Below are 22017 nucleotides of genomic sequence, written 5' to 3' on the forward strand. Positions count from 1 at the left end.
TCTGATTTCAACCCCACTAAGAACCTTGTGACATCTAGTTGTTCTCTTTGTTGTTGCTGAACCTTAACATCTAGAGTGAGAGGATGATAGACATTGAGTTCATTTCTGAGGTTCTTCATACTGGCATAGTACTCTTCTAGGGTTTTTTTTCCTTGTTGCAGACCAAAGTATTCCTGATCGAGCTGATATATCCTTGTAGTATTATCTTGCCCAGAATACAGCTTCTTGGCATGTTCCCATATGTCCTTAGCTGTATCTAAGAACATGAAGTTGGCACTTATTTTGGGTTCCATATTGTTCCATAGCCATGTCATGATTTGAGCATCCTCCTGTTCCCAATCATCAAACCCTGGAGAGTCAGCCGGTGGTTTATCTTCTTTCACATGCTTCACTTTTCTCTTTGCCTTGAGAAAAACTTCCACCGACTTGGCCCATGGAACATAGTTCTCACCATTCAGTTTAATTGAGGTCATCTGTACACCTAGATAGTCAGAGGAAACCACCACACTAAGTTTCTGATCACTACAGCCATCTCCCATTGCTGCCATGATACTCTTTCAATGCTGCCTCTAATCTGAATTCCCAGTCACCAACTAAGTGCTGCTGTCAAGAGTTTGATGTTCCAGAACCTACAGCAGTCTCTAAACACAATGATAGATACATACGCCTTTGTTCTTATTCACACCACTACTGATTTCACAAAAAAACACAGACTACACCGACATTAATTCAGCACTTACTAACCACATGCAAGCTCTCTTACAACTACTCAACAGAGTTTGTGCATCACAAGCACCACCACACAGCCATAGCTGTCACACACAATACAGACCTGCTTTAACGCTTTTAAGAGGGCACCACTAGACCAACAAAAACTCAACTAGTACCATTGCATTACACCTTGCACCATTCGGCCACCTACAGTAGCAGCCCTTACACCATTTGGTCACTGTAAACACAGCCTGTTCTTGGAATTTTTCCAAGAACCAGGGCAACAACCAACCTAGTTCTCTAGGTTCTGATCAGTCCTCTCAAGTTCTTGAAGATTTTCAACCCAGAAATACCAACAACACACAGAGGAGAGATAACCAACCTTCGTTTGAGAGCTTCAGCCAACCATTCACTGCTGAAGTTGTTTTCTTAGGAAAGGAGGTTCTGTGCACCAGAAAATAAAAGAGCTGTGATGTTTCAGGCCTGGGACGAACCACTTTTCTCCATTGACAGCCCAGAGAAGAAAAGGAGAGAACTAAAGCACGAACTGAAGTTGTCACGAATTGAAACAGGTCACGAACTGAAGTTGTCACGCTCTGATACCATGTTTCTACTGTTGCTACAGTAGTCCGAACCAGTAAGGAGAAGAAGAAGAAGAAGAAGAGAAGAAGAAGAAGATGAAAGAACTGTCGAACCTGATAGCTAAACCCTATCAGTTGACCTCTTAATAGTGGTTAGGCTTCTAATTAAATGTACAAGGACTAAACTGCCCCTACTTAAGTATGGGACAGAGAACCTCTAATAAGACTGCCACATAAGCTCATAACTTATCCAAGGTGAGTTGACTAATCTACCCTTATTCGGCTAACTCTAACAATAAGGATATTTGAAAGGATGTCCAACTTAAGGGTCAATTGGAACAAGACAATGGTAGTGGGAGTTAATGTTGAGGAGGATGAGTTAGGGTCTATGGAAACAACCTTAGGGTGTGTGTGGGTGTGGGGGGGGGGGTTGGCCCTCAAAATACTTAGGAGTCCCTCTAGGTTATAACCTAGAACCAGTAATTTTTGGAACCTGGTTGTGGAGAAGGTGGAAAAGAGACTAGTAGTTTGAAAGAGAAGTTATATATCTCTTGGTGGTAAGCTTACCCTGATTACTTTTCAGTGTTTGGGGTGCCATAAGCAATTGTGAGAAAAATCGAGAAGTTAATGAGGGACTTCCTATTGGAATCCGGAGAGGGAAGGAAAGATCATTTGATTAGATGGGAGATGATGAGTAGAAGGAAAGGTCATGGAGGTTTGGGAATAGGTAATGCATGAAGAATACAACACTCTTTGGGACATGGCTGTGGAGGTTCTCGGTAGAAAATAAAAAACTTTGGCATAAGGTTGTGGCTAGCATTCATGGGCTCTTAGAGAATGGCTGGTATTCTGGGTTATTACACAAAGTTACCCTTGCTCCACACTGGAAAACCATCGACAATGTTCTTCCTTTGTTCCTCTCTCACATCAGGTATGATCTTTCTTCGGGTAACAAGATTAAATTCTGGGAAATCGAACAAAAAAACCTCCAATGGATTAATACTGGTCTTCTTTTTACAATGACCTCTTGACCAGACTAAACAATTTTTAAAATAACATTATGTAAATGACTAACCCACTATTCGACTGGTTGTAACTGAAATCCTACTAATATGACACCAATTGCATGATCTAATCGACAACTATAATTGCTAGAAACTTGGAACAAACTCTTGAAAAGGTGAGAACACTCGGTAACAACTTATCTAACAACTGTCTTGTACGTGGCCCAATGCATATTTCATGTGTGCATGATTCAACAATTGTCACTAACAACGTGATAGTTTTCCTGAACTCATCATTAACACGGTGTTGTTAATACATGTATGCCTCCTCAGGGGCACTCATCTTGCTTTTTGTAGAGAGAATATTTGTTTATCAAAAGAAACATCTGACATAGGTATTTTGTATGCCAATCATGGACATATGAAGGTGGAGGTATTTACTAATGTAGACTAGGCTGGTTGTTAGAGCTGGCTGTACAAGGGCAGTATAGTCCTTTTATGTTTAGTTATATATGTTTTGTTCAGCTGATGTGGCTCTCACTTAAGTGAGGGCACAATGGTAATTCTTGTATATCTTAGAAGAGTATAAATAACAGAAGGGCCGACTAGAGGGATTTGAATTTTTCTCTCTAGTTCGGCTGCGACCTTTTCTCCTTCTTCTCCTTCTTCTCCGTCTCTCTCTTCTTCTCCTCTTTCTTCTGATCTGAACTTATACAACATCTAGTCTGAGTTTTTTCATGGTATCAGAGCCACGATAATCAGTTCAGATGAGTCATCTCCTTTTTTCTTTGTTCTGTGCATTCCTATCTAGGGTTTTGCAGAATTCTCATTGATACCTAGAGAGTTTTCCAGAAAGAAAGAAAAGGACTGGTCGTTTTCTCCTTCTAGGGGTTTCCATGCCGCCAATGAGTGCAGTCGTTGTGGTTTTGTGTGGTTGGTAGAAAACCCTCTACTCGGCAATTCGAAGAGGGCTGGTCTTGTGATGGTGACAATGCAGACTTGGTACCCTCTACCCGACAGGTACATGATCTTTGAACTAAGTTGTGGTATGTAGCAAGTTTTTTTATATGTTGCAGAACTGAATATCCTATTCGTGAGGTGTGTTGTGAGGGTTTCTAGTGCTGAAAGTAGACAATAACTGTAGTGTTGTTGCTAAAAGTGGTGAACAGTTGTGAATATTGTTGCTGAAACAATGGTGAATAGTTGTGAGTGTTGTTGAAACCTAGTACTAGGAACCCTAGTGGTGTTCAGTCATTTGTGTGGTGTGGTGATTTATTAGGGCAATAGAGTAACAATTTAGTGGTATAGCTTCCCATTGTTTTCTTGTGCAGCCATGGGAGACAGTAGTGAGTACAAATCAAGTGTGATGGTGCCTTCTGATTATCTGAATATGTAGATGACCTCTATAAAACTGAATGGTGAGAATTATGTCCCTTGGGCCAAGTCTGTTGAAGTTTTCCTGAAATCCAAAAAGAAAGTGAAACATGTAGGGAAGATAAACCCCCAATTGATTCTCCAGGATATGATGAATGGGAGCAGGAGGATGCTCAAATTATGACTTGGCTATGGAACAACATGGGGTTCAAAATTAGTGTGAACTTCATGTTTTTAGATACAGCCAAGGAAGTCTGGGATCATGCAAGGAAACTATATTCTGGACAAGATAAGAATACTAAGGTCTACCAATTGTACCAAGAGTACTTCAGTCTGCAACAAGGGAATTAGAGTCTCGAGGACTACTATGCCAGTATGAGAAATTTACAAAATGAGTTGAATGTTTATCATCCTCTTACACCTGATGTCAAAATTTAGTAAGGGCATAGATACTAGGTGGATTTGCTCTTCCCTCTCTTGAGGAAGTGTTTGCTCGTCTTCGGATGATTCCAGTTGGACCCACAAAGACTTCCACTATGTCAGATAGGTCTGCATTTGCAGTTACGAGAGGGGGAAGTCATGGTGGTAGAGGAGGTTAGCATGGCCGTGTTAGTGGTGGTGGACCCATGTATGGTCATGGTGGTGGTGGCATGTATAATCGTGGTGGTGGTCATGTTGGAGGACGAGATTCAAGGGGATCCCATGGTAGGGGACGTGGTAATACTCAGAGAAGGTGTACTCATTGTGGTATGGAGGGACATACTATCAACTTTTGCTATGATCTACATGGCCCACCTTCAACCTGGGCAAGTTATGCAGTTGTAAATGGTGGTAGCTCAAGACAAGACTCTCAAGTTACTGATTAGATCCCGACTACATCTACAGATGCTTCCAGAAAGGACATGGTGAGTGTTTAACGGGATGAGTATGAGCGGTTCATTTAGGGTACATCTCAACAGAACACGGCTACCCTTGCACACATAGGTACAACTTGTCTGGCATCCACACCTTCCCGTTGTATTATAGATTTTGGAGCTTCCGATCATATGATTGGAACTCCAGGTGTGTTTTCATCCATTTCCTCATCCTCCACTTCCCAATCTATTACTCTTGCCAATGGCTCTACATTGGCCATACGTGGTGTTGGTAATGTTGACACAGACTCATTATCCCTCTCCTCGGTTTTATATGTTCCCAAGTTTCCCTTTAACCTGATGTCTGTTAGTAAATTGACTAAGTCTCTTAATTGCTCAATAACTTTTTACCCTTCCTCTTGTGTGTTTCAGGATCTCAAGATGGGGATGAAGATTGGTGGAGGGCATGAAGCTGGTGGACTGTATTTTGTTGATGGAGGTGGCTCGACAACATCTCTTTAGTCATCTCTCTCCCCTCATCAGTGGCACTACAAACTTGGTCATTCGTCTCTTAGAGCTCTTCAGTTACTTATTCCATTGTTGAGTCGTCTTTCTAATTTAAATTGTGAGTCGTGTCAGTTTGGGAAACATCATCATGTTTCTTTTAGTCTTAGAGTTGATAGTTGTACATTGAGTCATTTTTCTTTAGTCCATTCGGACATCTGGGGTGCAAATAGAGTAGTGTGTTATAATGGTTACAAGTACTTTATAATTTTTGTTGATGATTATTCAAAGATGGCATGGCTTTATCTTATGAAAGAAAAGAGTGAATTGTTTTCTATCTTCTAGAAATTTTATGCTGAAATTCGCAATCAATTTGGTGTACATATTAAAATTCTTCATTCTGATAATGGCTACGGGTATTTCTCCACACCCTTTCAAAAATATTTGGAACAATATGGCATTATCCATCAAACCTCGTGTACCTACACCCTTCAACAAAATGGGGTGGCTGAAAGAAAGAACCGTCATATTCGGTCCCTCTTAGATCAGAAGAATGTCCCCAAACCCTTTTGGAGTGATGCTGTACTTACATCCTGTTTTCTTATTAACCGCATGCCCATGTCTATCCTTGAAGGTCAGTCCCCTTTCTCTATTCTGTTTCCCACATTGTCTCTTTTTCCCATTACTCCCAGAGTTTTTGGATGCGTGTGTTTCGGTCATAATCTTGGGCCTGGAATGGACAACTTAGATGCTAGATCCACTAAGTGAATCTTTCTTGGCTATTCTAGGACTAAAAAAGGGTATAAATGTTATAATCCTCGTTCTCGGTGTTCTGGTGTTACATTTTTTGAGTCTATTCCTTTCTTCTTCGGGTTGGATACTTCTTCTCCTCCGTTGCCATCACCCCCTCTTCCAATTCATGTTGAGGATCCCGTTCCTCTTGTTCCAGTTGTGGTCCAGTCTTTGCCTCCAGTGCAGCTACTTGAGAGAGGACCACCTATCCGGCAAGTGTATACACATCGTCAGGCACTGTCTCCTCCCCCAGCTTCGTCACTGTCGACAGATCCGGCAGTTGTTCCCACCCCAGCCCCAACCCCAAGTTCTGACCTTGATCTTCCTATTGCCCATTTCCAATTATGTTTTTGTATCTCACCTTTCGGCTTCCCATCAATAGTTTGTTTCTATGTTATCTTCTGTCTCTATTCCCAAGGATGTCCAAGAAGCCCTCACTTCTCCAGGGTGGCGCCAAGCAATAGAAGAAGAACTCTCGGCACTGACTTGTACTCATACGTGGGACCTCACCACTCTTCCGCCTGGTAAGCATGTTGTCGGCTGTAAGTGGGTGTACACGGTTAAATACTTACCTGATGGGAGTGTTGAATGGTTGAGAGCTCAGTTAGTTGCCAAAGGTTATTCACAGCAGTATGGTATTGATTACACAGATACCTTCTCTCCGGTTGCCAAAATTGGGTCAGTTCATGTTCTAATTTCTCTTGCTGCATGTTTGATTGGCCCTTGTTTCAGCTTGACATCAAGAATGCTTTTTTTACATGGTGATCTTCTTGAGGAGGTGTACATGGAGCAACCACCAGGGTTTGTTGCTCAGGGGGAGGGCGAGAAGGTATGTAGACTCAAGAAGGCTATTTATGGACTTAAAAATCTCCCCGTGCATGGTTTGGGAGATTTAGTGTAGTGTTGAAGAAATTTGGAATGAAACAGTGTCAGGTTGACCATTCCGTATTCAGCTATGAATCAAATGTTGGGAAGATTCTCTTGGTGGTATATGTAGATGACATTGTTATCACAGACAATGATAGACTAGGGATTGACAGGTTGAAGACTTACTTGCATGATCACTTCCAGACAAAGGATCTTGGAAAATTAAGATACTTCCTAGGGATAGAGGTTGCGAGGTCCAAGAGTGGTATTAATCTGTGCTAGAGGAAGGGCGAAATTTCAAATATTTCTCTCTCTTCCATCCGGGAATCACATTCCCTATTTTAAAAAACTGCATTTTCAAGGATCAATCTTGAACCAAACCAAACCAAATCTGAAACCAAAAGGGAGGAGAGGGATATACCTGATACGGAGTAGCAGTAGCAGTAAATCACAATGAAGGTGTTCATGCCCAAGGAGAAAACAAAAAATTGCTCCCATTGAAGATGATACAGTGTGAGGTGAAGTAGAATCAACAGGACGATTCTTCAGCAAGAACCAAATTCTTCAGCAAGAATGGGGTAGAGGGTTGGTGAGCATGACTTCAGATTGCTTCTTCTGCCAAGAAGCAATATCAAGAACAATTCTTGATCACTCCCGCAGGTGGAGATCGAACTGGGTAGGGGCGACAAGAACAGGGAAGAACTCTGCACTTTTTTGTGTCTTGTCTGGTGTCTTTTGCATGTCTACCCTTTTCTCTTATTTATAGCCTTAAAGAGACAACCTCCTAATCTGATTAGGAGTTTCCTGATCCAAATCTTTATTTGGATTTGGACTCTTTAAGTGATAAGGTTAATCCCTTATCTTATCTGTAGTTTAAGATCAGCTTAATCCTAATCAAATTAGGAGTTTCCTGATCCAAACCTTTATTTGGATCTGGACTCTTTAAGTGGATAAGACTTATCTTCTTATCCTTATCTGTTGATCGAAACCCAAATTTGCCCCTATTTAATTAATCTAATTAACCTAGTTCGAATTGGGCTTTAGGCCTATTAAGTTTATGTGCTCACTTAACCTGTTGCCCAGTTGACTCTCCTTGTATGGCGTGGGACCCAAACATTGATCTACACATCAGCCACATGGGTTCAGCCCAGCCTTTGTTACAAGGCCTGGCCGAATTCATTGTAGGAGATAGTGAACCCTGAGTCCATCACCATGGGCTCTTAATGGGCCCAACATTTACACTAAATGGTCCTTGGGTCCGGCCACCTTATGAAAACCCAAGGACTGTGGGCAGATGCAAGATTAGCCCATCAGGTATTACCCTCAATGGTCTTACAATTAACCTCTCAGCCCGTAATGATCAAACACTGTCCTACAAGAGAGGACCTCTCCCTCGGCTACAAGGAATAGTGCTGCACTCTCTACTCACATGGATTCCGGTAATTAAAACATTTTGCAAACATTTTGAAACCATAATATATATATATATTATATATATGTATGTATGTATGTATATCTTTATATAAATATGTTTTGCAAAACAAATTTCAACGGTTGAAATCAACCGCCGGCAGTTTAGGTTTCAATTAGAGAGAGTGCATCCCCGACCATTCACTTTGTCCGACAAAGGGGCTGATCCTATCACTATGATCACCCACTCAGATGAATTCTCGGACTGTCCCAACATACTCAGGTTTTGACCCCCTCTAAGGATCTCACTAATTGACATATCAAAGACAGCCCAATCCAACACCTAGTGCAGTACCATAATCGAGTCTAGGGGTCAAGTGTAACATTCCAGTTTTGCCCATCTATCTCCAAGGTCCAGGGTAATACTGGAATTTCGGTCCGGTTCAGGGTTTCAAGAAAAACCCACATTGCATGTACCTCAGGTCTCACCCTGGCAGTTGAAACAAGCCACCCCAACCAACTTGGTGGTACATCAGTGTCAGCCTTGATAGGATAAATCTCCCCAAATCTATCCAACGGCTGTAAAGATTCTAAGCTAACACGTGTCTCATTAAGTGTCCAGTTTAAGGGTATTACACAGAAACACACCACAATGACATGAATCAATTATGTACTTTATTCATTTACAATAAATGTCAAAAGATACATCAATCTGATTGGAGCTAAGGGCATAACTGTCCAACAAGTATTGCACTTTTCTTGGTGGGAACTTAGTGACATGGAAGAGTAAGAAGCGAACAGTGGTAGCAAGAAGCAGTGCAGAGGTTGAACATAGGGCTATGGCACACACAACATGCGAACTAGTGTGGTTGAAGCATCTCCTAGAGGAGATGGAATACTCGATTGACACTCCTATGAAGCTATACTGTGATAATCAAGCTGCAGTTCATATCTCCTCTAATCCAGTGTTTCATGAAAGGATGAAGCATATAGAAGTGGATTGCCACTTTGTACATGAGGAGGTGCTTAGTGGAGTGGTAAGTACAACATATGTGAACAAAAGAAATCAATGGGCAGATCTTTTTAACAAAGGGTTGAATCGGGGAAGAGTGGACTACATATGTAACAAGTTGGGACTATATGACATATACTCACCCGCTTGAGGGGGAGTGTTAGAGCCAGCTGTACAAGGGTAGTATAGTCCTTTTATGTTTAGTTATATATGTATTGTTCAGCTGATGTGGCTCTCACTTAAGTGAGGGCACAATGGTAGTTCTTGTATATCTTAGAAGAGTATAAATAACAGAAGGGCCGACTAGAGGGATTTGAATTTTTCTCTCTACTTCGGCTGTGACCTTTTCTCCTTCTTCTTCTTCTCCTTCTTCTCCTTCTTATCCTTCTTCTCTCTTTTCTTGTCCTCTTTCTTTTGATCTGAACTTATACAACATCTTGTCTGAGTTTTATCACTGGTTTTATCGATGACAATACATGTTGTACTAATTAGTACTGTGCTTTAATTGGTTGTAATCTAGTATCTTAAAAGTGCAAGAAGTAGATAGTTGTAGGTCATTCCAGTTAGTGGCTGAATATAGGGCCATGACTCTTGGTGTTTCTGAGGTTTTATGGCTGCACTCTCTCTTAGGAGGGCTTGGAGTTAACTTTTGAGTACCATTGGTGGTATGCTAGGATAATCAAGGTGCCATCAGTATTGCTCAAAATTGCATACATCATGATATGACAAAGTATATTGAAGTGGGTGGACACTTCATTTGTGAGAGGTATTTATAAGAGAAGTATGTCTTCCTTTTGTTACTTTTAAGGTATACTTGGCTGATGTGTTTATAAAGGAGTTTGCGGAGTTAAAAGTAGAAGCTGATTTGGACAAGTTGGATATGTTTGACATCTTTTCCCTGCTTGAGAGGGTGTCTTGAGTGGTTTATTTCAGTTTATTTTTCATTAGATGCTGCTTTCTTATTATATTTTATTTTTTGATGGTTAGGGGTATATTTATCATTTTCTTGTATTATTTGTTGAAAGATATGAGTAAATAAGAGGGACAATAGCCCCATACTTTTGGCCTTTCTTCAAACTTTCTTTTCATCTCTTCTTCTCTCATGATATCTTACTTTTCTTATTCTTCACACTGAACTTGATTTAATAAGATAAATCCAGGTTCTTTAATTTCAAATACCCATTTTTGTGAAAAAAAATATCTTTCTTTAACTATAAAAAATATAATAGTCATCAATAGAGAAGTCCATTGGATGTTTAAAAGTTGTTGGATACAAAAAAGGACCTAGTAGGCAGTGGACATAAGGTCCCATCTGAACAAAATTTTTGCAAAGCTTTTGGGCCAATCCTTTGTTGTAACTTGTAAGCAAAAACTGGAAATTCCCCATATTTTTCTTCTTATCTATTCACTTGAAAAGTGATTACTGATTGTATTAATTCATTGTAATGCATATATTGTTTCTAATTTTTTAGTCTTTATGTGATCCAACTATTTGTTCCTGTAATGGTTTACTAGAGGTTAAAGGCTGCTTGTTGTTTTCATTTTCATTCTTTTAAATTGTAAATAGTTGTCTCTTTTTACTGCCCAATTGATTCACATCTATATTTATGGTATTGAGGTAATTTAGAGTTATGAAATTTGCCTTGTGGTAATTTGCAGTTCCATAATGCTTTCTATGGCGATGCTAAAAGTCGGGCTAGGAGGCTTTGTACTCTCTTACAGTCATATATACCTGGTGTCATGAATCCCCATACTAAAGTTGTTCAACAATGGAATCAATTTTTTGTCATTTCTTGCTTAGTGGCGATTTTTGTAGACCCCTTGTTTTTCTTCCTGCTTTCTGCAAAGGAGGTATGACCTTGTTTATTTTGGTTCTAAAAGCATCATTTTTCAACACAATAGAATGTTATTGATCATGGGTTCAATACTTGATATGTCCTTTTAAATGGCCAAATATCTTAGCAATGTGCACAAATGGACATGTTTTCTTTAATATAACATTATAATATGCTCCCAGTAGTACTGTTATTAGGATTTCAACATAGAAACCTTCTGTAAACCTTGGGAACATGTTAGAACTTCAAGACAGAAGTTTTTGTCAGTGTTCTCAAACCATGTATTGCATAAATGGTTTTTATGCATTCATCTCCTCCATGAATGTATCATTCACCCTATCCACTTCCATTCTTCGTTGTATCTGGAGTTCCAGACAACCTACTATCTGAGACTTCTTTCAGGTGAGATGGCTGGCTATCTTTTGAGGTTTCCCTCAGGGATTCTCAGCTTCCACCATCTCCACGAGTTGAACTGTTGGATGAATTTTCTGGCACACCCCTAGGTTATCAACCACACATTGGAGAAGAAGAGAGGGGTGAGGGCTATACCAATTCCTCTCCAGGGCAAGTATAGATACGTGTAACTGCACATTGGTTCCTTCATTGCAGATTTTCTTTAGCTGGACATCCAATATCAGCATCACCCAGAAGGAAACTGAGAGTGTCAACTATTTCTCTCTCCCTACTCCTCACTCATTCATTGGACTCCAAAAAAGGTTGTTACATCTTTCTCCTAAGCTATGAGTTTTCATGTAGGACACTGCTCTACATGACAACCAAAACCTGCCTCCACTTACAACATCCTTTACTAAAGTTTTTTGGTTTAAGCTCCATAAAAAACCCTGTTTCCCTAATGCTTCCTGTTAGAGTCAACTAAACAGGGTTAATTTAGTCTTTTATCTCTTTAATAAGTTATGCTTTGTCACTTTTGTCTTACTTTAAGTTACATCTCTCCACACTTAAAAAAGGGGCATTGTAGTCTCTGTAATCTTAGCATATCTATACAAACTTGAGGTCGGCTGGGAGAGAATTGATTCTCTCTAGTTTATATTATTATTTTTCTCCTCTCTTCTTCTCTTTCTCTCCCTCTTTCTTTCTTTCTTCTCTCTGTAACCTACAACTGCAACACATAGACTGAAATATTAAAGCATGGTATCAGAGTATTAAAGAGAGAAAACAAGGCTGCGATTTCACTTCCTGGGGGATTGGGATAACTTCTTTCTTTTCTCTTCTATTTTTTTTTGGTTTCAAGCCCTCAATTGAGCATGACCTTCGGATGCAGCTTCCAACATGTGTCCTTAGTATGTTTCAGCTTCTTTCAATAATCACATACAATATCTTTCTTCCCAGTATTGACCTTCGACTTTATCTTGGCATTAGCGTAGTGATCAACTTGAGGCTCTATAGACTAGATCTGTCTCCTGCACTCCTCACTACTCACCATAGCATAGGCTTGATACAAGGTCACCTCATACTTTGCTAAAACATTCTACCTCACAATATCATACTCCGGGACCCAGGCTATGTGATGCAGGACCAGCTCGATTCTAGTCCTTAGAGAATGTTGAATGGTCTTCTTGATCAGAGTTTGGTTGTTGATGGTTGTAATGGCTTCTTGAAAGAATAAGAGAGAAAATAGGGAGAGAAAGAAGAGAGAAAATACCTGGAATCACTCACAGGGTGCCTAGAATCACTCATCATAAGCTGAAGAAAACTCAATATATTTCATTGCCTTTGTGTAAAACGTCCATACATATTTATAAAATCTAAAGTTATAATAATCCTAGGAGTCAAACTGTTAGACTCATAACAGTCTTAGGAGTCAAACTGTTAGACTTAATAATCCTAGTAGGACTTAAACTAACCTGTCATATCCTATTTCAATTCAAAGAAGACTTAATAACTCTAATCCTACTTATGAAGTGACACTGAAATTTTAAACATAAACAAACTATAACTAGAAAATTTAATCCCTATCATTGGACCCCACAAAAATTGCAAAAATGACAAAAATACCCCTACTGTCTAAAAATATAGAAATACATAAAATATCATAAAATTCCAATTTTGACTCTTCAGCTCCTACATCATTCTCCCCTGGTTGAAAAAAACTTGTCCTCGATTTTTGAAGAACTTGAGGATGAAAAGTTGATATGCCCCAATGAAAAAAGGAGTAGGACTTCCCACAACTACATGCTTGGACTGTAGAGTAGAGGCCACACACAAAACTACAGAAGGATCTCGAAAGAGACGTATTTCTGAAATACTGCCTTCCCTAACCATCTTTGTTAAGTCATCAATAACATTAGTTTTTTGAACATTTAATTCATCAACCAACCAGTGTGATGAATCTTCCCCTCGCTTATCCAAACTCTTAACTGCAACATTTAGAACCTTTCCTTTGACCTCTAGGTTAGGAATCACTATCTCTATGTGTTATGCTATCCTTGGTTCTTCAACAAACTCTAGGATTCCTTCCATTGTTGACGTTGGTGGAACTTATGCTATTTTAGGTTGTAATTCTTGAATTAGTTCTAGCTGAACTTGAAAGGTAAAGTCACTGTTAGAGTCGACTAAAGAGTGGTATTCTAGTCTTTTCCATTTAATTAATATGTTAATTATATGTCCCATAAATATGTAGGGGCATTTTTGACTTTGTACACTGTTTTGATAAATATAAATAGATGGTCGACTGGGTGAGACCTTTAGTCTTCTTCTTCTTCTTATCTCTTTTCTCTCTTTTCTATCTCTGTTTGACTGGTCTTCTTTCACAAGTGAAGTCAGTGATACTCAATCAGTTGATCCAACATCTTCTACAGTCACAACTACTTCTGGGAAGGAGATGATGAGTATTCCAAGAGAGGAGTATGAGAGATTCCTTCCAATGTTTTAAAACGCGGAGGTGTGACGCGAGGCGTTCCACTACCTAGAGGCGTGAGGCGTAGTTCAGAACGCAAGAGGCGTAAGCTTCCTGGACACAAGGAGGCATAAGCCTCCTTAAGAGGAGGGGATCTCATTTTTTCTTTAGTTTTAATAAAAATCTTTTATATTAAGAAGAATAAAGATGCGTAACATAAGTTGATAGGGGGGTCTTGTCCAAGTGGAGGCAAGTGAGCTTGTCGGAGCGGAGAAAGACCCTAACTCAAAAAAACAAATTGGGCTACATCAAAAAGGGGGCGGGGGTCTAGGGGGTGAAGCCCCCAGCCTAAGAGGCAGGGGGAAAACCACTTTCTTTCCCCTTATCTTTTCTTCCCTTCCCTTCCCTTTCCTTTTCTTTTCTTTCCCTCTCTCTTTATCTTCTCTTTCTTTTTCCTTCCCTTTCCTTTCTTTTCCTTTCTTTTCCTTTCCTTTCCTTTTTTTCTTTTTTCATTTTTTCATTTCTTTTTATATAAGAAGTACATAAGGCGCATGAGGCGTACACCTCAGGTATACCTCCTATACCTAAGGTGTACGCCTTAGAGGTGTCAACGCCTCTGGTATACGCCTCAGGGCGTTTTGGGAGCACCTCGCCTCCCATGCTTTTTAAAACACTGATTCCTTCAGGCCACTTCACATTAGAATATTGCCACCCTTGCTCATTCAGGTATGGCTTGCCTAGCATCCAAACCTTCACCTTGGATAATTGACTTTGGAGCCTCTGATCACATGACCAGGACTCCAGGTGTGTTTTCCTCCCTTTCTCCAACCTCCACATCACATAATGTTACCCTTGCTAATGGATCTACTTCCCCCATTTACGGTGTTGGTAATGTTAACACAACATCTCTTTCTTTGTCTTCTGTTTTATATGTCCCCAAGTTTTCTTTTAATCTTATGTCCGTTAGTAAACTAACCAAATCCCTCAATTGTTCTATCACATTTTACCCTTTCTTTTGTGTTTCTCAGGATCTAACGACGAGGAAGAAGATTGGTGGAGGACATGAAGCTAGCGGATTGTATTACCTTGACGGTGGTGGTTCTACAGTTGCACTTCAAAACCTCTTTGACTCCTCTTCAATGGCATTGTAGACTCGGCCATCCATCTCTTAAAGATCTCAAGCTCCTTGTTCCATCATTAAATCGTCTGTCTTCTTTGCAGTGTGCATCGTGTCAGTATGGGAAACACTATTGGGTTTCCTTCAGTCCTAGAATTGATAGTCGTATGTTGAGTCCTTTTGATTTGGTTCATTCAGATGTTTGGGGTCCAATTAGAATTGAGTCTTATTATGGTTACAAATATTTTGTTATGTTTTGTTGATGACTGCTCAAGAATGACATGGCTTTATTTAATGAAAGAAAGAAGCGAGTTATTTTCCATTTTCCATTATTCATCAGACATTCTGTGCCCACACCCCTCAACAAAATGGGGTGGCTGAGAGGAAGAACCTACATCTACTTGAAACAGCTTGGTCTCTTTTTCATCATATGAATGTTTCTAAACGTTTCTGGAGTGATGCAGTACAAACTGCTTGTTTTCTCATTAATCACATTCCCTCATTCATTCTTGATTGTCATTCTCTGTTATTTATCTTATTCCCCACTTTATCTCCATATCCCTTGACTCCTAGGAACTTCAGGTGTGTGTACTCTGTTCAAAATCTTGGTCCTGGTCTAGACAAGTTGGATGCCCGTTCCATTAAGTGTATCTTCCTTGGCTACTCTAGGACCCATAAAGGGTATAAATGCTACAATCCTATTACTCAGAAATCCTTTATTTGTCCTGATGTTACATTCTTTGAATCTGTGTCATACTTCTCAGGTCCTGATATCCCTCCTTCTCCCAAAGAGGTTCCTCTTCTTCTTCCAGTTGATAATTCCCTTATTGTTGTTCCCATTGTGATTGAGTATCCACCTTCCCCAATGTAGGAACATATTGAAAGACCACCAATCTGTCAAGTGTATACTCACCGACAGATACCAACACCTCCACCAGCTTCTACTCCGTCTACAAATCCAGCTCCTCCCACACCCAAATCGCCTTTTGATCTTGACCTTCCTATTGCATTGCGGAAAGGTAAACATAGTTGCACTTTACACCCCATATCCAATTATGTTTTTGTATCTCACCTTTCCACTTCCCACCATGAGTTTATTTCTCTATTATCCTTTATATCCACACCTAAGGATGTTCAGGAGGCTCTTACCTCGCTAGGGTGGCAAAAAGCTATGGAAGAGGAGCTCTCTTCCCTTCATCGCAGTCATACATGGGAACTCACCAATCATCCTCCAGGTAAGCATGTTGTTGGTTGTAAATGGGTGTATACTGTTAAGTATGTACTAGATGGGAGAGTGGAATGCCTGAAAGCCCATTTAGTTGCAAAAGGGAATTCTCAACTTTATGGTGTAGACTATGTAGAAACCTTTTCTCCTGTTGCGAAGATTGGCTTACTACGTGTGTTGATTTCCTTAACAGTCATGCATGATTGGCCTCTGTTTCAGTTTGATATTAAAAATGCCTTCCTCCATGGTGATCTTCTAGAGGAAATGGTAAGGTATGCAAGCTCAAGAAGGCAATCAATGGGCTCAAACAATCTCCTCATGCTTGGTTTGGCAAATTTAGTGAAGTAGTGAAGGAGTTTTGAATGAAACAATGTCAAGTTGACCACTCAGTATTTAGCTACTCTAAGGCCGGGAAGATCTTGCTACTAGTTTATGTGGATGGCATAGTCATAAATGGCATTGATAGAATTGGGATTAATAGATTGAAGACCTTTCTACAAGATCACTTTTAGACAAAAGATCTTGGAAAGTTGAAGTATTTCCTGGGTATAGAAGTTGCTAGATCAAAGCAAGGCATAAAACTATGTCAGAGGAAATACGTTCTTGACCTATTGGAAGAAACATGGCTACTAGGTGCTAAACTAGCTGAAACTCCAATGGAACCGAATGTGAAGTTGGGAAGTGATATAGGTGAATTATTTGAAAATCCTGGAAGGTATACAAGGCTAGTGGGAAAACTGAATTACCTAACTATCACTAGGCCTGATATCTCATTTGTTGTCAGTGTGGTAAGCTAGTTTATGTAGAGTCCTCAAGTGCCTCACTGGGATGCAGTTCTTAGGATTGTGCAGTATTTGAAGGGGGCTCTAGGCCGTGGGTTACTGTACAAGCCAGGAGGTGATCTTGAAATAATTGGCTATATCGACGCAAATTGGGCTGGTTCATTATCAGACAGGAGATCCACTACAGGTTATTGCACCTTTCTTGGAAGAAATCTAGTGACATGGAAGAGCAAGAAGCAGACTATGGTAGCAAGGAGCAATGCAGATGTAGAATATAGGGCCATGGCACACACTACATGTGAACTAGTGTGGTTGAAGAATCTGTTGCAAGAAATTAGGTTCTCAATAAGCAAATTAATGAATTTATACTATGACAACCAAACTGCAACTCACATCTCATCCAACTCAGTTTTTCACCAGAGAACTAAACACATAGAGGTAGACTGCCATTTTGTAAGGGAAAAAGTCCTCAATGGTGTCATAAGTACAGAGCATGTGAGAATAAGTGATCAGTGGGCAGATCTGTTCACAAAAGGGTTGAATTCGGGAAGAATGAGCTATATATATAACAAGCTGGGATTATATGATATATTCTCTTCAGTTTGAGGGGGAGTGTTAGAGTTGGCTAAAGAGGGTCATTTTTTACTTTGTACACTGTTTTGATAAATATAAATAGATGATTGACTGGGTGAGACCTTTAGTTTTCTTAGTTTGACATTTCTCTCTTTTCTCTCTTTTCTATCTCTATTCGACTGGACTTCTTTCACAGTCACTTACTTTCTTATTAGGATCTACTACAATCAACACATTTGTATCTTGCACCTGAATTTATTTAACTTGCTCATCTTCTATTTCTTCTTGATCATTAATCTCAAGCCGATCGTGAGTGTTGGAAACTCCAACAATTATTGTTTTTTCTTGCTTGTACCCTCTTGATTTTTAATATCTACAACTTCTATAGCTTGAAATTCTTCTTCTTTAGCTTCACCCTCAACTCAGCTCTAGGATAGACATCAACATGCAAGGAATCATCTACTTTCTTTTCAACTTTGTACCTTCTTCCCATTGACTTCAAGTTCTTTGTTGTAACCTGTTGCTTGTTCTTTTGCTCAAAATTATTCAACTCCATATATAGATCATCATGGAAGTCTAGTGGGATACATTTTTCTTGCAAACACCTCTTCATCTCTGTTTGTATACTAATTGGACCATCGCCTCTATTTTCTAGCTGTTGCTCAAGAGTTCTCCACTATAGTTTAGCATGACCCATCAGCTTCATGCGCGCAAATCTAATCCTTTGTTTGTCAAGCATATCATGCCAATCAAAATATTCTTCTAGTTCAGAAACAGAATCAAAGAATGCTTGCGGATCATTGTGTCCTTTGAAATCTGGTATTTCCATTTCTCTTCTAACATGTTTGAAAACCTTGTTGTCGTAGCCAACATTATTAGATCTGTTTTCTTCCACTATCTTCTCAAATAAGTCAACCAAAGACCCTTCATATGGTTTAGAAACCCAATGATCATTGATTCTAGACCTGTAAGATTGTCTAGAAGATACCCTAGGCCTATAGGATTGGTCACTTTGTGAGAACATAGTGAATCAACCATTAGTTCTGATACCAAACTGATGTAGGACCAGCTCAATTCTAGTCCTTAGAGAACGTTTAATGGTCTTCTTGATCAGAGTTTGGTTGTTGATGGTTGTAATGGCTTCTTGAAGGAATAAGAGAGAAAATAGGAAGAGAAAGAAGAGAGAAAATACCTAGAATCACTCACAGGGTGCCTAGAATCACTCTAGGGCATGGGAATCACTTATCATAACTAGCATAAGCTGAAGAAAATTCAATATATTTCATTTCGTTTGTATAAAACGTCCATACTTATTTATAGACTCTAAACTTATAATAATCCTAGGAGTCAAACTGTGACTCATAATAGTCTTAGGAGTCAAACTGTTAGACATAATAATCCTGGTAGGGTTCAAACTAAGCTGTCATATCCTATTTCAATTCAAAGAAGACTCAATAACTCTAATCCTACTTATGCAATGACTCTAAAATTTTAAACATAAACAAACTGTAACTATACAATTTAAATTCTATCATTGGAGCCCCCAAAAAATTACAAAAATGACAATACCTCTACTGTCCAAAAATACAGAAATGCATAAAATATCATAGAATTCCATTTTGACTCTTCAGCTCCTGCATCATTATGTCTGGTGAGGAACTCAAAAACATGATTTCTCTCCACCAACTTCTTATGTGTCTTAGCATCTTTTGTGTAGCCCCATACAATAGTTTCCATCAAGTTAATCTCCTACCAAAGAGATTTCAACATGGAGAAGTATACAGCTAAGGGCTTCTCCCCCTGTCTTAGATTGTTCACATCATCCTTCAGTTTGTGGGCTTGGGAAGCATTCACTTTTGGGAATAGGTCTCCATGACACTATCTCACACTTCCTTCATAGTCTTCATCCATAGGTAGTGCTGATATGTGGTTGCATGGAGTTTACTAACCATCCCGCTATTGTGTAATTCTATTGCATCCACCTCTCATAGGTGGGGTCATCCTCCATAGGTTTCTTCTTGCTCCTAGTGATCCCATTTCTCTCTATCACACATGAATCTTTATAGACTGAGACTAGGTCAAATAATTGGTTCCATCTAGGTTTACAATTTTTACTACCCCTAATAGAGTAGTCTTTACTCTCTACAAACCCTCCATGCCCAAACCCGAAAATTGTTGGATATTTGGTTTCTCCTATAGTTTGCTCCATTGACTGAACAAAAGCAAACAGAAATCAAATTAGGGCTTTACTAATCAAGAATTACTAACCTGAAGCAAAAACTACTCTTCAACCATCCAAATCTAGGGTTTCACAGGACCTGTCAACACAGGAGGAGAGAAAGTGCAGCTGCTCTTACTATAGATTCTAGAACATTGTCCAACCTGGATTGATCTCAAAGGAAATAAAAAATCTTCCTTTTCAACCCCAAGCGCCAACTTCAAAGTGTATCTAGAACCAATAACTTAGTTTCTCCAGATATCTAGGGTTTTTTGGGAAAAATCTCCAAGAACTTTCCTTGGGCTTCAACTAAGGATAAAATCCTCTCCAAAAACCCCTTCAAACTAGGCTACATAAGCTGCTCATCAATCAGCCGATCATTTCTCCATGCACACTATGTATGTGCTAGAAAAGGAAGAAGTTGTCGAAGGTGGGAATTTTCTCTAATACCAAGTTGCATAACACACCTGTAATAAATCTGAAAAATATAATAAAGGTAGAAATAGAAGAGGGGGAAGAAGAGGTTCAACAAAATCTTAGGAAGAAGATGAGAAAATGGAAGAGAAGAGAAGAGAAAGAGAAAGAGAAAGAGAAAGAGAAAGAGAAAGAGAAAGAGAAAGAGAAAGAGAGTTGTTCAATCTCCTCTCTGTCTCTCTGATTTAATTTATATATGCTGAAATAAAACATATGTAAAGTTAAAAGAGTGCCCTTAGTTGGGCAGTGTTGACAGATGTTGTTGTACACAGGTTTAGTACCACAGGGGTATTTCTGTAATTTTTCCATACTTTATGTTGTACGACCAGTATAGTATAAATAACAACTGCTTCACTCGCCTGAAGTATTCTTTTGAGGTATTCAGTCCTCTCGCCTATCCTCTCTTCTCTTCTCTCTTCCTCTCTTCCTCTCTTCCTCTCTTCCTCTCTTCCTCCTCTCTTCTCTTGCTCAACATGGTATCAGAGCAAGTTCGTCCAGGCCTGAAAACAAATTAGTTGAGGTCATTCTCCAATGCCGAGTAGGTTGCCTCTTCATCTCCTAGAAGCTGTATCCCTGATGCTCGACTTCAAGAAGGAAGAAGGTGCCGGCCTGACTGTTCAGCTTCCTAGCGCAGAAAAGAGTTCAGGTACAGAGTCTTTTCATATTCCAGCCCAGATGCTGTTTTCCTTGTTTGCTCGGCTGTAGAGAGGCTGTCACCTGATATACGAAGAGGAGGTTCTGGTTTGCAGAGAGGCTGGCGTTCAAGAAGGTACTGTCCATCTGCTGTTCAGGTGCCCCGGTATTCAACTGAAGCTATTTTTTGTTGTTTTTCTTCTTGCACCCTTCGATGGACTGTTGATGCCCTAAAAATCCGAATGTGGTGTTCTCCTCTTGTGTATCACTACTATTCGGCTACATTGTTGATGGACTGAAGTTTTTTTTCCTCGACTGTTCTTGCTGTTCGGCTACATTGTTGATCTCAGTGACTGTTCGGCTACCCTGAAGTTGGTGTCAGCCGATTAGGTGTGTGGTGAACTATCACCTTGTGTCTTTCATTCTACTAAGGAGTTCTATGAAAACTGTAAAACCGTAGGTCATACAGACCTGGTTATGTACTGCATTGCAGTGTTTGTATGTTTGTTCTTTGGATTCCTACAAAAATTCTAGGTCATACAGACTAGTCCAAGTGCTGCAGCAACAGTGTTTGTTCTTGGCTCTCTGTGAAAACGTAGGTCAGAAGTACCTAGTTGTATGCTGAAATAGCAAGTGCTTCTTCTTTTGTGGACTGAAGGACATAAGGTCCCTTTTCTGTAGCAGCTCTGTGAGGCAGTGTACCTTGGGTGTTGTGTGTTCTTAAACCTGAAATCACGAATAGTGAAGATTCAGCCACATCTGGAATCTCCACAATGCTGAATGGAATGAGTGGGGGTGGTGACCTATCCTTCCCTATGGCTGTTGTTCCTCTTGATGGATTAAATTACCTAGAATGGTCAAGTGGGATCAAGTTATACATCACTGCAAGGGGGAAAATAGGCTATATTAATGGAAGAATCAAAGAACCACCCTCTGGGAATGCTGAATATGATAGATGGGATCAGGAGAACAGTATAGTAATGTCTTGGCTCTTGGTCTCCATGCAACCACAAATAAGAAAGAACTTCATGTGGGCTAAAACTGCAAATGAGATCTGGGAACAAGCAAAATCCACATATTCAGAACTACGACACTATGCCAAGATCTATCAACTGCAGGCAGCATCATCTACTTGTTGACAGGGGGAGAGAAGTATATCAATATATTACTCTGACTTGACATCTGTTTGGAAGG

General features: G+C 39.8%; 1 protein-coding gene across 4 annotated transcripts in view; it reads left to right on the forward strand.

Moving 5' to 3' along the window:
- LOC104590510 (putative cyclic nucleotide-gated ion channel 20, chloroplastic) overlaps positions 1–22017 on the forward strand; it is a 199809-nt gene that overhangs the window by 13728 nt on the left and 164064 nt on the right. For 3 of the 4 annotated variants that reach the window (XM_088903865.1, XM_088903866.1, XM_088903864.1), the window contains one exon: positions 10769–10960. The exons of the other annotated variant lie outside the window; for it this stretch is intronic. In XM_088903865.1, the coding sequence (XP_088759991.1) occupies positions 10769–10960 (192 nt within the window). The remainder of the gene's footprint in view (positions 1–10768; positions 10961–22017) is intronic. 4 annotated transcript variants of the gene reach the window in all.

This window comes from Nelumbo nucifera, chromosome 4 (genome assembly GCF_055504915.1).
Source record: "Nelumbo nucifera cultivar China Antique chromosome 4, China Antique-T2T, whole genome shotgun sequence".
Lineage (NCBI taxonomy): Eukaryota > Viridiplantae > Streptophyta > Magnoliopsida > Proteales > Nelumbonaceae > Nelumbo > Nelumbo nucifera.